The 18,127-nt window shown below is 41.5% G+C and overlaps 1 protein-coding gene across 1 annotated transcript in view; it reads left to right on the forward strand.

Moving 5' to 3' along the window:
- The window catches only part of RFTN1 (raftlin, lipid raft linker 1), a gene marked incomplete at both ends in the record, with an annotated part of 85,296 nt that overhangs the window by 66,566 nt on the left and 603 nt on the right, over positions 1-18,127 (forward strand). The window contains 3 exons of the mRNA XM_080364195.1: positions 2,906-3,021; positions 13,588-13,691; positions 14,924-15,005. Of these exons, the coding sequence (XP_080220321.1) occupies positions 2,906-3,021; positions 13,588-13,691; positions 14,924-15,005 (302 nt within the window). The remainder of the gene's footprint in view (positions 1-2,905; positions 3,022-13,587; positions 13,692-14,923; positions 15,006-18,127) is intronic.

Raw genomic sequence — 18,127 nt, forward strand, 5'->3', positions numbered from 1 at the left:
CGTCATAAATGAGTTTATCTTACAGAATTTTTCACCAGCATCACTCTGTTGAATAGACACCAATGTGCAGCAGCTCTCTCTCCCTTCCACTTTTTACAATTTCTACAGGTTTCTTTTCTGGCCAAGAAATTAATGGATCTTGGGACTGACTGGATGTAGCATTCAACCGTAATCATTGTACATCCAACAAGGAAGGAAAGTCCTAGAATTATTTAGGCTGGAAAAGACCTTTAAGATCATTGAGTCCAACTGTAAACCTGACACTGCCAAGTTTATCTGCTGCCTGTAGGGTCTCCTGAGCTCAGCTATTAGTTTCTAAAACATTACATATGTGCCATAATGTTCACATATGTGGAAGCTGTGAACTGCATGAGTGGAATGCGCAGCAGAGTGAAACATGAAGGATGATTTATGAGCGGGTATGAACACACGCATGCTGATTGTGTTTTGATCACTTATTAATTAGCTGGCAAATGCGTGGGGTGAGCTCAAGCTGCATTTGTGCCAACAGTGCGACACTGAATTTCATTAAGAGAATTGACGATACAGGAACAGTACACTGATGCTGTTTAAAGCTTCTTGACAAGGTCTGGATGTCTGTGTCTAGTAGGGATCTGTGGGTTTCTCCCTGCAGCCTTAGGTGCTGTCCTGTCATCCCTGCTTTGGAAAACAAAAGGGTTATTTGTACATTATGCATCCCAAAATAGATTTGGATATGGGTTTTGTTGCTGGAATGTGATATATTGCACAGAAGCTGAGTTTGTTCCCGCTCTGCAGTGTAGGGTCTAACCAAGTGCTATTTCTGAATGAAATATGATAATTAAATCTTGCACCCCTTTGTATGTGGCAAGCTTGCGGCATCCCTGGAGGTGTTTAGAAGACACGTAGATGAGGTTCTTAGGGGGATGGTTTGGAGGTGGCCTTGTCAGTGTTAGATTAACAGTTGGACACAATGATCTTAAAGTTATTTTCCAACCAAAATTATTCTATGATTCTATTGTTTCTAACCTGTAACCCAGCTACTTAGTGATCTGGCATGTTATTTCACAACAAAAATGCACGTTCTCCCCGCTTGGATGAGAAATCTGTCCAGATGATGGGAATTACTGCTTTGTAGTCCAGCTCATCCTCCTTGGAGCAAAGTGTAATACTGCCTTGCTGTAGTGGTGAGGGGTCTTCATTTCTCTCATTCTAAACAGAATTATGGGAAACCTGCCTGGAGAAATAGTCAGTGTGAAAGTACACAGTGTATTTTTCTGTTTCGAGTCTCCCAACACAATCCCAAGGAGAGTCCCTAGTAACTGGTTTACAACTGTTTTCCTTCACAAACAAACTCAAAAGAAATATGTTCTGTTAGTTTAGATACAAGTATTTGCATCTGCTCACTCACAACTGAATGACTTGACTGAAACGGCAGCAAAAGAGAGTAGTGGACTGTGCAAAAGCAGGGGGGTGTGCAAATGCTTCACACCTGTAGCAACAGTCTTACTACAGTGTGTTGGTAGACGTAAGCCTCCAACTGTAGGAGTCTGTTCTGTTGTGGGCTTTGCCCACAACTAATCTATTATTTCCAGATAATAAATTGAATTTAGATTGTATAATCACATAGGAAGATGTTCACTGAGATTATGTCTGCAAGATGTGAGAAGCCTCTTGATCCTCTTTACTGCCTGTTTTGTGAAAATTGGTTCTAAGTTTGATATATATTTTCCCTTGGAGGCAGCAGTGCCTTCCGACTGGCCTTTTTTGACCTCGTAACATCCACCAGGGAAATCAAGATGACCTGATGAAAGAGCTAAACAGACTTATCCAGAAGACTCTTCTGTCAGCTCAGGAATCTGCTGTTTTAGCATGTGTTGTTGCATTTCAAAAACATGTATCATACCAGCGCAAGGAACATATTTTTCCGAAAAATGTAAAGAAACTGTCTTGCAAAATACAACACTTGCAGAGGGGATGAGCAAGGTCTTTATAATCAGTCATACAGGGTAAATGTAGTATTTAAATTAGAAAGGCTGAAAAACACACTTTGTGACAGTTTGAGAGGAGTTTTCTGTGCTCATAAAGAGTACAATACTACTTATTTACAGTGATATAATTCTATTGCTTCATCATTTAGCTTATTTTAGCAAAGAAAGGTAAGTAATTTTTTTTCAGTTATTCTGATTCTGTTCTGTCATGGCACTGACAAAACTGGAGTTCTTGCATATGGGAGTGATTGCTGATTATGGAGTATACAGCTAAGTTGAAGGAAAAAGTGCTGCTCAAGTAATGTTAATAGTATGTGTTGTCTGAAAAAAGGCTGAACGTGCTGGGAATGCTAATGAGAACAGAGAGCCACTAAACCAGATGGTCAAAATGCCTTCATAAATTGATTAAATAGTTATGAATGTATCTTTTCTTTCACACCGTTCAGATATGCCAGATCATCCTTATTCCGTGTAGTTCACTGTAACTGCAACGGCTGATACATATGTAGGGTTCTGACTCATGTAAATGAATGGATATGGTCATTAATATCAGTGTACCTTCAAAAGCCGTTGAAAAATTGACATAATATACCATCTTTAGCTCCCAAAGAGTGTGTATAACTTCAAGTAGGTGAGCAGTACTGCTGAACCAGGGACCGAGTTAATTTTGCCTGCTCCAAATGGGAGAGCTGTGTTTTTTGAGGACAAACTCTGGAATAAGAGAACGGACAGTGAGGTTTGCTACGAGAGAGTAGGATTGCTCTTAAAAACTGCTGGAGAGATTAATCTCATTCACTTAATAGAGCTGGATCATCAGAGGAAGGTTTGTGTATTTCTTTATTAATATCCTTGGAAGTATTATTAATACATTTAAATGTATCTCTACATATGAGATGTCTTCCATAAAGTGTACAGATAACCCTGTGTTTTCACAGATTCTTTACATGGGACAATGGATGGAGTATTTCTCTTTGAAGATGTTGCTGTGGGAGACAGTAAAACCACACAGGGCTATGATGCAATTGTGGTAGAGCAGTGGACTGTCCTGAAGGTATGTGTGCAGTTTTTCTTCTTTCTTTCTTTCTTTCTTTCTTTTTTTGTAAATCAAAGCACTCCAGGACTGTGAGGCAGACACTCGCATACTGATCTGTGCTTCAGCAATACCAAAGAGGCAACTGAGGTAGAGTGATGCAACGTAACCGTAACGCCAGTTGACGACACTGTAGGTTTGTACGATGCACTTTTTATTTTGGTAATCTCCGTGCTTTATTGTGGGAGGGTGGGAAATGCGAGTGACGGTGAGCAATGAAACTCGGGGCTATCTGTCCCAAAAATACAGATTTCTGATAAATTAAGTGTAAAGAGGATCTCCATTGGTTGTCAGGGCAACGTGTTCACACAAGTCACTGTAGCCTCGCAGTTTTAAAGGTGGCAGCCCTCTAGGTGGGCTTAGCTGCAGCAGGGCTGCACAGATAACTGCCTTTGCTTCTGTCTGACCTGCTTCATATGCTGAAATAACTGTAAATTCTGGATAGGTCCCTATAAACAAACCACGTGTGTCATAGACTGTCTTTTTACTGATCCAAGCGCGTACTCCAATCAATAGAAACACTGTTTAAATCAGATCGGTCAGTACTGATCTTCCACACCAGATTTGATACACAGGTAAGTATTTGAAAAGCTGGGCTTAAAATTGTTTGTGACTTGAAGCAAAAAGATCATGGGGGAAAAGAAGATACCATTGTGTAACTCTTTGCATTTTTTTTCTTTATTTGAATACTCTAGTCTGCCGGAAATAGATGTTATATATCTATAAAGTCAATGCCTGATCTTTGCACTTGGGATATACCGTAAATGGTGTAAAATCCTAAGAAAGACAAGCAAGGCACACACATGCCAAAAGGGCAGATTATGGGAAAATGGGACAGATGCTAGACTAAATGTGTAAAATTACAGGAGACTGGTATTAAGAGTTTGGTTATTAGATGATGACTTTGTAGTGTAGCAAGACATGACCATAATAATAATGGCTAGAAACTTCTTGAAGAACAGTGTAATGCACTAATGGCAGCTTTTCATGTGTTAATGTGCATCTGAACAGATTATTCCTACACTACATTGAACGTTATTGTAGTTATTACAGACTTGTTCATTTTTAGGGTCAGACTGTGGTGTTGCCACTCAGGAGCAAGGTTTTGGTATAATGACAGATGGTTCCATGAGTGCATTAGGTCAGTGCTGATCAAGAAGGCAAACATTAAGAAGCTTTAATGTTAACCATATGTTAAAAACTGTTAGGAAAGGAATAGCGTGTGAAACAGCAAATATATACTATGCACACTACTGTATAAACTGGGGTTTGACAGCACCTTATTGCAGAAGGTTGTGTTAGCGCTGTAGATGTTCAGGGAAAAGCAGTGCGGATGGTCAGTCATACAGACAGCTTCCATATGAGGAAGAGTTTACATGGTGTGTTCTTTCAGCCTGGCAAAGAGAAGATTTGCATGGAATGGAATCCTAAATCATGGAAGGCGTGTAAATAGGGATTAGCTGTTGCTCTCTCTTCTTTTCCAGTGTAAGAACTAAGGGTTGTCCAATGGCACTGGCTGGGTCCATGTGCAAAACAAAGAAAAAGGAGGTAATTCAGGTGAGCAGCAGCAGATCTATGGAACTCCTCTCTGGAGAATGCTGTGGGTTCAAGAAGTTCAGATGGGTTTAGGTGGAAGTGATGTTTTTTCCTCTATCTCTGTGTTTATGTGAGCATTTTAATTCAAATCAGAAGTGCATTTTTGAAGTGAACCCCCTGATCCTCCCCATTTAATATGCCTCACCTCACATCACAGAATGGTCTTGTATTGCGCAAACTGGATTTCTTTCTGTAGAAACTAAACCAGACATGCTGAGAGGAATTACACAAAAGCAAAAATGCTTACATGCTTGCCTTGATATATATTATCCTTCCTTAGCTGTTACTTATAACCACATTTGAGGCTGCTTTCTGAGTTAAATGGATTCTTGGTCAGAACCAGTGAAAGGTTCTCTGTCCCAGTAGGATATTGCAACAAAGCTATATGCAATGGCCCCTGCACAACTCTTAGTTTGCTCTGTGTGGACACGAGAAAGTTTGTCTTAAGCTACGTGACCAGGACAGCATTTGATAATGGGGATCCTATGAACAGCAGAGTGGTGACCAGAATACCAGGATACAACAGAAGAGTATCTTCTAGCAAGGCATCTTGAAGCAATAGAGCCCTGGTAGGTGAAGTATCATTTGCCTTCAATTCTAGCAATTCCATGCTGGGGGCACATCTGGTCAACAGATTAAGGAATCAACCTCCCAATGCCATCTGGTGTGTCAAGAGATGCTGTACTGCTGCACACCATGTCAGTGTGAGGGCTAGCATGGAGAGTCTCTCATTCCAGACATAGGATTTGGTATGTGCAATTTCAGAAACACAGTTGGTCTGATCAGATTATTCTCTGTTGTAATTTAAAATGGAGATGCTGCGTGTTCCCTGGCAATTTTACTCCTCTGAGTTCAAGTGCTCCTCATTATGAATATGTTACTCACCAACCTGAAAGTGGAAGCTTATGGAGAAGAAAAAGCCTGCTGAAGGAAGGATGTTGAGGCATTGGGGAACTCTTGCAAAGATCTTGTCTATTTAGAGGAAGAGCAGAGCTGACCAGCTCTGTTTTCTTCTGACATTTAAATAACTTCCTGGGTATTTCATTCCTTATGCTTTCTGAGACGTCATAGGCATAAGTAGGGAAAGTCATCAAACAAATGACTGAAAGACTAGAAGCCGAGGGATCTGTAGGCACTTGCCCAATGTTGTACCCAAAAGACTAAGTCACCTCTCTGTTAAGCCCTGTTGGAATTTACCATTTTTTACTATAAACATGGAGTAATGCAGTGGCAGAGGAAGAGATTGTAAAATAGGGGATGTAGAGGGAAGGAGATGGAGTTCAGTAGTGACAGAAGATGTCCAAAAACCAGTAAAGGCTTTGTTTCTGTTATGAGTACTTCAAAGTATAATTATCACAGAGATAATTCTGGAGCAGGGCAATGACTCATTAATGTAGACCTTTTTTTTTTTTTTTGCTATAGCTTCAGCTCTGATCTAGATTAACCTTTTCCATTTGTCATTCTCATTTGTACCGAGGCAGTGGAAGAAACACTGATGGGCAGCATGACATAAATGTGTATAATGGACCCTTATTTTAAATTTGTATCAGATTTGATTATCTGTATGAGCTATGGAGTTATTCAGATGTGGTCTGAACTGAACATAAATTTATTGCACTGTATACCAATTAAGAAGAAGAAACAAAGAAAAGAATCCCAGCCACAACAGAAGAAAGCTGTTGGAAAAAGGAAGACATATAGCATGTATTGATGCCCTTAGTAACTACATGCACTAAATGAAAAGGTGAAGTTCTGCTGTTTAACCATAATGGCAAAAGAGCAGGGTTGGCACACCTCTTAGCAGAGAAAGTGCTGCCTTTTTAATTGCTAAGGCTAATAGAGAAAACAAGCTGAACAGTGTGATGCGCTGGGTATGTGTGTAAAATGTCAGTTTGTAGAGGATGTAAAGCTGCAGCTATCACAGTATGTGGTCCCGCCAAGCAGCAGGCAGGATGTAATAGCTCTGAGTCATTTAACTCTTTCTTCTCAAAGCACAGCGGTGGCATCCCCTGCAAATGACCACAGGACTTCTAATGACAAAATGCTACTCTCATCCCTATTGCTTTAACTCTAAAAATGTCAGGGCACATTATTTCCACCGCAGTCTTTGAGATCTAGCACCAAAACTTGTTTGATGGTTTTAATTCTGCTTGTGTAGGCAAATGTAGGTAGACAGTTCTGATTAATCAGAGCCTGCATGATTTCCCTCTCCCCACCTCTAATCTGTCACGTTCTCTTCCCCATTACCCATGACAAAATAGCTAATACTGTCTTTAAAGTTGAGTGCCGTAACATTTATTTTACATTTCTGCATTGTTCAGCTTCTGAAGCCTTGTTCATCCTGAAAATATTGTCCTTAACTTATGGACATTTTCTCATTTAAAATTTTCAGCTGGTGATTCATCACTTTTTTATTGTCTGCTATATCATGTCTTTAGTGTACTGGCATGAATTAAAATCTCAAATACATCATGGTGTTGCTATTTCCCTGGCAGAACTGAATGGGGTCAGTATCTGCTGTAGACATGTTAAAACCCTTTAAAGTGCAACGTATCAAAAGATTTGAAAAATTATCTCTGCTGAGCCTAGGTTACAAGTTGCCTTAATGTAAGCCTTGAAACAAATTCCCTGGAAATGAGGATTTCATTTGTCTGTAAATCTGATTTAGGTCATATGTCAGTTAAGCTCTGTTCGGCTGTCTGTAGCCATGGGAGAAAGGCATGACCAGGTCAGCAAAGGATCTGATGGCAACGGGCATGAAATGCAGTTGTGTGCATGACCCTCTTGACCACCCAAAGGACATGTATGTTGCCTGAGCATAATATTTCAGCATTTCGTTGCTTTTCAAGAAAAGCTGAACAAAAACCTTCAGGAGCCTGTTATCTTCAACAATTTTTTCCAGTTCTTGTTTCTTTCTTTCTTTCTTCTACATAAGATATGAAAGCAGCATATATACGTATTTATTTGTCTACTGAACTCAGCAGAGATATGCTCTGTACATGATTAATCTTTTTCTTTAGTTTTCTTGATAAATTTAGTAATAAAATCTAGCAATATGCATTTGGAACTTTCCTGAGACTTGCACTGTTGGGTGTCTAACAAAGCCAACACTTCTTCCACGTGAGTAAGAGGCACTTGAACTAAACAGACAGAAGAGCACAGGATTTAAAATGGTCTGAATTTAAAAAAAAATCACTTCCTATCTGTTGCGGTTTGTGACAGGATCAGCAAGAAGAATTAGTTCTCTGGTCACCCGTAAAATCTTCCCACTTAAAAACAAGCTGAGAAAAAGCATTTCAGTCCTCTGTGATACTTCCTAAAAAAACACCCAGGGCATGAGGTAGGTTTCTTTTCCCCAGCAGGTCACCTTTGGCCATGCAGTGCTGCCCTGGCTAAGGCAACTCTTTGACCCTGTGCTGCTGCCAGGGTTTGGGAGGGACCCCCCCATTTTGGGGCACAGGGAATGCAGGTACTGGGACCCCATAAATCTGCGCTGAAGTGAAGGGCAGTGCCAACTTCTGCTCTCCTGCTGCCCGAACCAGTGGCCGTACAGGGTTTGTGCTTCAGCTGCGTTTCTCCCATGGAAACAGATTATTAGTTCCATAATGGCAGAGCGGTTCACAAAGCCTTTTTGCAAAGGCCAAATTTTTTTTGAGAATAAATTATAACCGAAGGAAATTACATTGGGGAAGCTGCATGGAGATGATAAAGCTGTGTGTGGCAAGGCACCCTGCAGTATACAAGTTCCCGGGTAGTGTTTTTCTATGCTGTTGGGGTTTTTTTTCCCAATAACAGTTGATGGACAAACAGCAAAATCAGGGATCAGTCAAAGACACAGTGCACAAGTGTTGCAGGAACTGGAAAACTTAAAATGCCAGAGTTATTTAAAGAGATGTACTGATGGGTTGCTAGATTACATGTATTTCTTGTGCTCCATGGCCAGTTAGGAGGAGTTGTCCTATCCCGTGGTATTGTTGCCAGTGCTTGGAAGTTTAACACATTTCACAAGATGCTTCTGTGCTTCCTTTGTGGGGAACCCTCCATGTCAACACATTCAGCTTCTGGAGCTTTTGCTACCTATCCTGTGCTTCTATAAATGCAAAATTTTGTTGCTGCATGAATGTGCTGCTTTGTTACAACTGCGGGCAATATTAGAAGCACTCAAACATTTTTGTTAGTTTATTCATGTGCTAGAAAGTGGGATTTGCATCTGCAGAAGTCACTGAGAGAAGTGGGGTTTGTGGGCACATGAGGGTTTTTTGGTTGTTTCTTGTTTAGCCGTAGGCCTGGAGACAGATGCAAATGCTACTCAGCAGCTGTGTACCTATTGAAATTGTGACTGGATACATCTGTATCTCAGAAAAACTGTCTTAACAGGATGCTACCCTGTATCATGTTACAGCCTGATTTTATTATCAAAAATACTTCACCGTGCATGAATCCATGTATGTTATGTAATCATAAATAAGTCTAAGTTACGTATGCCCAGAATAATGAGCAAAAAGCCTTTCTGTGCATTTATTTCTTACTTTTTTTTCCTATTAACTTCCTACTACGGTCCCAATTTAGCCACTGGTTGGTGTTGGTCAGTGACTCATCTGCTGCCAAAAGCCGCTGGTGGTTTCTGAGGGTGCCAGAGCTGTCTCGCACCCTCTGCCATGCAGCTCATGGTTGTGTAGCCCCTGTCTGCTGGCAGCGGGCTGTGGTGAGTTGCACACAGGCATTTAGGAGCAGCTCAGTACTGGAGGAGCACAGTCCAAATTTTACTGCTGAAACACTTGTGAAACTTCTGCTTCCAATCAGTGTTTTTCATGGATCAATAATGTTATACTATTAGCAGAAATCACCTTTTGGAAGAAGTTTGAAAAGGAAAAAGGCAAATAATTCAGAATTTTAGAGCTTTGGATTTAGCCTCCTTGTCAGCCGTGTTACTGCAATCGTAAAACATTTCCAGCACATTTTACCAGCTCAGTCTCACACAGCCACTATATTCAATTTCTCTCCTTTTATTGTCCGTCTTTTCCACTAAGGTGCAAGTTCTGCCTTCTTCATCCTCCCTTCAGAGCCCCGGGAGAAGCTCTGGCTTTGGCAGCCGTGGGGCTGGTGAGCAGCCCTGGCTGGGGATGCACGCCGCCACCCTCCTGGGCTCTCCCTTGTGTTTTTCGGAAGGAGCCGGGTTTGAACGTGCTGCCGGTTTTCCCCAACAAACAGCGGGTTACACTTTGAAAGCAACTTGTGTTTTTTTACTTCCATCCTCTTTGCCATCTGTCTGTAGATCTCAGTACGCAGTCTGTTAGGATTTGCCGATAAAGGTTTTATTAAGATTTATTTAATGGAATTTTCAATCTTCCACTCTTTAATCCGTGTTGGAAAAAAATATTTAATAGTGACAATCCGTAGCTGCCTTGTCACTAAATCACATTCGCTTAACCCAGGAAAGAATGATTTGTGAAGAACTTGTGTCTCACAAGAGCTTAGTAGTTGTCTTGTTTATTATCTTGCTGTGGTTAAAATTGCCGCAGTAGGGGGGCAAAAGAAAAGAAAAATTGTTAATGCAGTTGTTTGTGTGGCTTGCCCTAGATACTATTGTTATCATTTTTTAATCTTTGGTTTTTTTCTAATGAGCAGAAGCAACTGTGAAAGGAGAAAATGCTGAAAACAAACAGTGCAACTATAAATAAAATAAATTCTTTTCATGTGATGCAAGTCAAGGGAAAAACCTAGCTCAATATGCTCTGGCTTCTTGACACTCAAGGTGTGATCAGAGATTACTTATCATCCACGGGAGAGTGGGAAGCAACTTAATTAAAATTTTCCACCCTTTCACTGAATGAAATGTCTCCCGGCTTGAGATGCATTATTTGAGCACTTATTTTTCAGTAGAGCTCTGGCACGTACTTTTTACTTCTGGTGTTCAAATCCAATATTTGCCAGCATTGAAATTTCATTTTGAGAAACTGTATGTTTGAAATTTAATTTCAATTGTCTCAAATAATAATAGGTAAAATAATTTTAATTATCATATTAAATATAGAATGAATATAAGATGACTCTTTTCCTCTGCACCCATCCCCCAGTGTATTGTTTGTTTAGAAGCATTTTTGCTTTGGAAAGCACTTAATATGACACCAATTTAAGGTCTGTACAACTGTGACTCCTGCTGGCACGCAAATTCCAGTTGTGGGGTAGGATTACAACCCGTGATTCAGGAGGGGGAGGGAGAAGTGGTTTCTTGTGGTCTTAAAGAAAGCTTCAATTATCTGTATTTGCAAGTAAAGAGCTTGAAGCCCTTATGAATTACACCGGTTTATTCAGGAGTGGCTCCTTTCTCTCGTCTATCATCTTCAAAGGAGCCAATTATTAGTAGTTTATTGCCGGGGTACCTGTGGCAGAGGTTCCAGCCCAGTGTCCTGCAGAGTCAGGGGAGGTTTTGGAGGAGCCCATGGAGCCCGGAGGAGACGTGTGCCCCCGCGTAAAGCCCACACTGAATCCTCCAAACAGCCTCACGCCTGGTGGGATCCAGCACATATGAAAAATCAGAGCTCACCTTTTTGTAACAGCCGCACAGCACACTTGCAACAGCGTTTTTTACATTTCCAGATTAAATTAAAAAAAATCTTTGAGCCTAATTGACTTCAGTTTAATCTTAAATTTATTTTCCAGTAACTACACTTTTGAATGCGCTTACCTGCTCTATTCCTTTCTGCACCACTGGGATTGTGAAATACATCATCATGTGCTGCAGATGATGCTTAATCCTGACAAGTGCGCCAGGTCCGGAGCCAGGCTCGTCTCGCCGCTGGGAGCCTGCGGGGACAGCGGCTGTGGCAGCAGTGACGGCGCGTCCCCGAGACAATTTGGCTTCTGTAGCAGCCAAATGAGCTCTGCATGGTACCGGTGTCCTTCCTCATTGCCATAATCCCCCTCTGATTTTTGACGTTTGTTGCACATCCTGATGGAAGGAGAAGGTTCTCCTTGCTAATCGCCAGCCTTGGGCAATTAATTCAAAATAAGATGTTGCTTAGGGCACAAACAAGGTCTGCTGTGCCAGTCTTTCCTGACCTGCTAGTCTTCCACCCTCTAAATGAGTGAGCTCCTTCTGGTTTTTCCTCTACAAACACTGTCTGATGGAGGGAATGTTTTGCTCAGATCATTTTATGAGTTCTTCCAGGCACCTCATGGCGGGCTTGCGATGGTGGATGCTCTGACCTTATTCTTAATCCTCATATTGCGTATTTTCGTCTTTGTTTTTGGGAGGTGTTGTTGACCAATTTCATAAATCTCAGCATGCTGTTGCTGTGTTTTCTTGGGACATTAGCTCTTAAAGGCATCTAGCTATGTCATAATTTTCACATTACCCTTGGGCACCATTTCAAATACTAGAAAGAGGGCAGAAATATCCATCTTACACAGGAAACGGGAGTCTGAGGAGACTCCGGATCTACCACAGTCACAGCTGTAGGATAAGTCCTGATCATTTTGGAGGATATGAATCCAAGGCCCTGTGGCATTGCTCCCCTCTCGCAGGGCATCTCTTTTCTCTCCTGGAGTCAGCAGTTCTGGTCTGTACATGGTGCTGTTGGAAAGTAGAGGAGTCTCTGTAAGTCCCTGAAAGCCTCTGTACGGAAATCAGACATAACATTAGCAGAGTGTTCTCTAGCATGTGCACTTGGACTAGAGCTTTTAAACGTTTTCCTTTTTAAGCAGGAGTGATATGGCTTCTTCAGCTATTTGCATTTGTAGTTTTTAATAGCTACAGTCAGGCAGTCATTTAGTTATGAAGATATCAAGTGACCTAAATTACGTTTGTTAGAAGAAAGGAATAGCTGAGATTGAAATTCACAGAAATACCTTGAAATAACTACAGCAGGATTTGGATTATTTCTGATCCAATGACTATTTTGTTACTGTGGAATAAATGGATTTTTGGAGCTGCAAAACTATTGTGCCTTACCCGGTGTTGAGAACTGGCACTTAAAACTCCTTGCCTGCACATGAAACCAGTGGAGGTGCCTGAGCTTTTTGGCAAATACAGTTGTTATTCCGATGGAATATAGTTGTATTTGTAGAGACTAGTAGTTACCATTTGCCTGCTTTGCGTGTATGAAAATTAAAACCCAGTAAATACGCTCCAGCATCTCTTTGTTAAATTACTGGAAGTCCTGGCGTTTAGACACCTCACTGGAACAATCTTTGTTGAAACCACCAGTGGTTCTTTCTGTGCGAACTGCAGGGTCTGCCACTTGGTAGAAAGGGAATTAGCAAAGCTCTGCTGGGTAGATCTGTGGCTGGAGCCAAACCTGTGCACTGAAAGGCAACGCTTTTTGGCTCGCCCACAGATTTCCTGATTCAAAATAACAAGGAAGGGATGTGTATCTGGGGGTGAGAGAAGGAAAATAGATCTGTACTTAGATTTTATTTTTTGCTGTTGGCTATTTTGCTCTTGGTCCATCATAGCAGAGTAACCCAAATGATTTTAGTACTAATCTTCAGGATTTACTCTAGCCTAGACAAGTGCAGAATCTGGGCAAAGCAACATGGTCATTTTAAACTACTTGAATATTTTTTTGCTTTGGAGGAGATAATTGATAAAATACAGTTAATTTGTCCTGTTCAGATCTGGAATCATCTAAAACTACAGAGATGACTCAGGCAATGAAAAAACAAGATCACAGATGTTTACTATTTTAAACAAACTCATTTAACAGTTTGCGACGTATGGGCGATCGGTCCCGTGTCTCACGTTCTCGAATGTTTTCCTTCCTGCCTAGCTGAACACACAAATGACCCCCTTCAGAACAAAAACCCATTCTCCCTCCCCAAAAAACCCCACACTTGGGGTTTTTTTTGTGGTGTTTTTTGTTTGTTTGTGTCAAACCAAATGTCCCACTCCACATGATGATGCTAACTGTTGATTTTTTTGTTTCCTAGGGAGCTGAAGTGCAGACCGATTACGTTCCGCTGCTGAACTCCCTTGCCCTGTACGGCTGGCAGCTGACGTGCGTCCTTCCCACTCCCATTGTGAAGACCAACAGGTAGGGAGGGGGCAGCCGCTGCCTTTCGGCCGGGGAAGTAGCTGTAGGGGCACCACGGTCCCCACAAGCGATTCGCCGTGCCCCCAGTGTGGATTTCCTTCCGTGCCCGCAGCAGCTGCTCTCTGGGTCCTCTGAGCATCACAAGCTGCAGGAAGCACGTGGTTGGTGGGCAAAATACTGCAAGGTGGTGGCATGAATTTTCTGGGTAGTGTCTCTGCCCCTCTGTAAACTCCTTGATTCTAAAGTTCCTGCTCTGGATCTCCCGATAACTCCTGTTACCTGTGAGATGTTGCCTATCTGAAGAAAAGTCACTTTATTCTTAATGGATGTCTGTCTAATGCTGCTGATACACACAGCCTAGCTGAGAAGAACCATGTGGAATTGGTGTTTCATTAGTAGCTGTGTTTGCATATATAATCATTCTGCAGTCTGCTATTATTAATATTCTGAGTTTTTAAATACAAATCACTTAAAAATACTTTTCATAACTGTGGTGAAAAACAATCATCCCACTTGCTAATCATGAAGATGGCACTTTCTGAATTTTCACTGGTCAGGAATATATTTATATATACACCAATATAATCATCATGATTTTTTATCTTAAAAAGTAAAAATATGCCCAGTTCTTTATAACATGATGAAGACGACTCCTACACATAAAAAGCTAAAAAGTAAAGGCCATCTGTGCTGGGGGAAAAAATGGTATTTAAGTTTTTCAGATGTGTTTAAATATAGGAATGAATAGAATATCACAGTTATGATTTGTAAGCCCTGTCTCTTAAGGGTATATATGGGTTTCTTCCTCTTATATCTTTCTGTATCCTATTTTAACTTGAGTAACACAGGTCAGGCTGACGGTGCAGAAGGGCACCCACCCAGTCTAACCCCTGGTGGCATTTGGCTGTGCCTGCAGAGCTGCACACAGGCACCCTGCCACTTGCGGTTCTTGCTCTATGTTCCAAACAATTTGTTCTGTGTTTATGTGCTTAAAACATTCAGCAAAAGCGTGTAACAGGCTGACAGACTCTATCAGGCCAAACAGTTGCTCTTTTTTTCCCCAAAAAATACCAGGCTGCTCAAAGACACTGGGGACAGGGAATGTTTAGGTCACTCTTCATTTTGTTGTTCTTTGACCTGCAGAAATAAATGACTGAGATGGATTTTTGCTTTGAATGATGCTGGATGTAAATTTAATTCATTCTCAGGAGTCTGCATTTGTTTCTTTTCAGGGAGGGGAATTTATCTACAAAGCAAATTGTATTTCTTCAGAGACCTTCTTTGCCCCAGAAAGCAAAGAAGAAAGAATCTAAGGTAAATAACCTTGAGTTCCCAGTTTCTTTGGTTTTTGTTGGTGGTATTTTAACACTATAATTGATTTCACATAGAAGTAAAAATGGCCTATTCAACGTTTCTGTGGTACAGTAGCAAGACACAAGGAATTGAACTGTTCCAATGAAAGAAACAAAAAATGCTCAAATGACGTGCAAACTCTTACATTTCATTCTCTGTTGAACTCACAGCAGCAGAAGAGACGTAGATTTCTCTTTACATGAACAGGACATAAACCTCTATACGTGACCTAAAATTCTCTGCCCACGTTCACTGCCTGCAAGTGGAACCAATGCTGCTCTCTCTCCCCCACTGCCTGTCTTTTCTGTTTAAATGGCCCTCTGTTCCTTGCTCTGTGTGTTGGTAGAGCACAGCACAATGCAGGCCTGATCTTGGCTGGTGCTTCTGTCTACTGTGTCAATGTTCATAAATTCTGCTAGAATTTAACCAAAACCAAAGCCCCCCGAATCCATCTAAACTATCTGAGACCGTAGCTGACAGCTGATGGTGTACCTGTGTGGATGCACGTATGTATTCCCCTTGCCATTTTTAAATGTGTAGCTGTGGGAATCCCTGCCCAAACCCGTCAGGCCGTACAGCCGAGAGGGAAATACAAGGACTGGTTTAAACTGGAAACTGAGGAAGTGCTGACCTTCCTACAGTACTGGGATTTGCCTTGCCCTTTCAGTATGCAAAGGGATCAGAAAAGCCAGGTGAAGTACGGAAGAGATCTCTGAAACCACATGGTGAAAGAGACTGCTAATTAAAAAGGCTTGTTTAGACTCCAGCTCTGTGCACATCCCTTAGTGCCGATGAGCCAGACGTCACTCCAAGGAAAATGAGCCAGAGCCAGAGCAGGAGGTTGGAAACACTAAGCAGAGCTGAGCACTAGGAACATTTTACCCAGCACTTTGGATAACTACAGATAGTTTGAATCTATAACACCCTGACTGGTTTGGAGCCTGGTTCTGTGAAAATCATCTTTTAGATGCAGTGGAGACCTGGAGAGTGTTTGAACTGACTGAAGCAGGAGAGACCTGCTGGGAGCAGGACTGTGATTTAGGATTTACCTGCTCTCATTAGCAAAGCTGGAACCCTGAGTATTCTATGAAGGTGTTACAAAGCCCATCTTTCTTTCTTCTCTTTGTTTTCGGGTGATTAAAGGGATCTGGGGATGAGGGTCGGAGTGCCTGTATCTGGTCATTCTTCTCCCACCACTGTGCATGGTTTTAATGGAAGGGGTGGGAACCTGTAAATGATGGTATGTCTTCAAATAGAGAAATCAGCATGATACTGACTGAGTGCTTGTGTTATAATAACAAATGAATAGCATCCAGATGACACAAAACATTTTCATTCAGCCACATAAAAACTTATTTAACAATGTCTGGTTGACAAAACAAAGGATTTAGTTGTTGGCAGTATTAAACATGCAGATGTATTTGAGGGCAAAAATCACAACAGCATATTTTCATACCAAAGGTCAAGGAAAAGTGGGGTACATTGATTATAGTGATACAAAGAAACATAAGACTGGTTCAACATCTGTAAGTGGTTGTTGTGAGTCACTTCAAAGATGCCAAACCCGGCATTTGATTAAGTTTCTGAATATTCTGCACATACCACGTCACAGGCTCTCAGGGTCTGAAATGTTTATAGATGACCCCTCGGAGGAGGGAAATAGGCTGATGAGATTAAAGGGACATTGCAGTGTTGGGAACTGATCCACCCTCTCTACACACACCAACCAGCCACTGTTCACTTCAGCCAGAGGAACAGAAAAGGCAACATGCAGGGAGTGGGACAACTTATGTTTCTTTTCAGTAAGACAGAAGGACTCTCATTAGTGCGATATTCAGTCAGTGATGAGGTAATCGAGTTCATTCACATAATACAAAAGTGATGCTTATTTCAGCAGAAACTGGCTGTATGCATTCTTGTGAAATACAATATAAATACCTGTCTAAGTATACATACATCTGCACATACACACACAGTCTCCTACAGTTTGATCTTTATCACATTTAGGGCCCTGATCTCACCTTCCGTCAAAGAAACCTTTGAGTTGAAGGGGAGCTGTGGGTGCCCAGCACTTCTGCACATCAGAGAGGAAAATACTCAGGTGTCTCTGAATTTTAAACATTTGAGCTTTAGAACCAAGATGCTCTATTTCCTCCTTCTCTAAACTGTGATGATATTTAAGTGAAAGATTGCCTCCTCCAAGTAAAACCAAGAAGAATCTTGTAAAAGCCAGTTTCCATGTTTGGTTTTTTTTTCTCCTTTTTACATTAAGTTCTGGGTAGCAGAAGGAAAGAGCATTGCTGCCTCTTTGTGATCTTATGAACTCAATAGATTTTGAATGGCTTTTTGATAAAGGAATAAATAGCTGGATCAAAAATTTATGACACGAGTCCTTCTTTTGACCAGCTTGGACACAGACCTAGTTGCACAGGTAAAAATGGCTTTTGGGACCACAGCTGAATTTGCTGAATGTCCTGATGAGATGACTTCGGCCATCCCAACATCGCCTCCAAACCTGTCCCTGAGTTTTCATCGGTGTGGTCACTGCTGATGAACTGGTTGTGCGCATTCACCTGTACTTAGCAAACTTGTCTGGAATGGCTCAGCAGGGGCTTGGAACGTGGTCTGGCTTCCCTTGGGAAGCTCCATTCACTTTTTGACACGTGAAGCAGATATATTAGTAGCATATTTATCAGGCTTTATATATGTTATACCCATCAAATCAGTATTTCAAGGTAGTACTAGTTGTTTTCTTTATTTAATAGTAGTTAAACAAGTTCTGAAATGGCAGCCGTGGCGAGTCTCATGGCGAGCGCTGCAGGAGGCAGCGTCATGTTTACTCATCAAAAACCATTCGTACAAAGGGTGCAGAATATTTTGCTGTTTGGCTGTAGCCTTGGGGGTTGTGTTAGTTCTGCCACTGACGTGGTGAAAAGCATTGGGATAACGCCATGGGGTTGCCTCTGCCATGTGCACAGAGACCATGTGTGGAGAGGAACCCACCACGCACGTGAAGCAGCAGAGGCAGGACCCACCAGTGTCTCTTCGCCCTGTGTAACCTGTATGTGGCACAAATGATCTTA

The sequence above is a fragment of the Nesoenas mayeri genome, assembly GCF_963082525.1.
Source record: "Nesoenas mayeri genome assembly, chromosome: 2".
NCBI classification, from domain to species: domain Eukaryota; kingdom Metazoa; phylum Chordata; class Aves; order Columbiformes; family Columbidae; genus Nesoenas; species Nesoenas mayeri.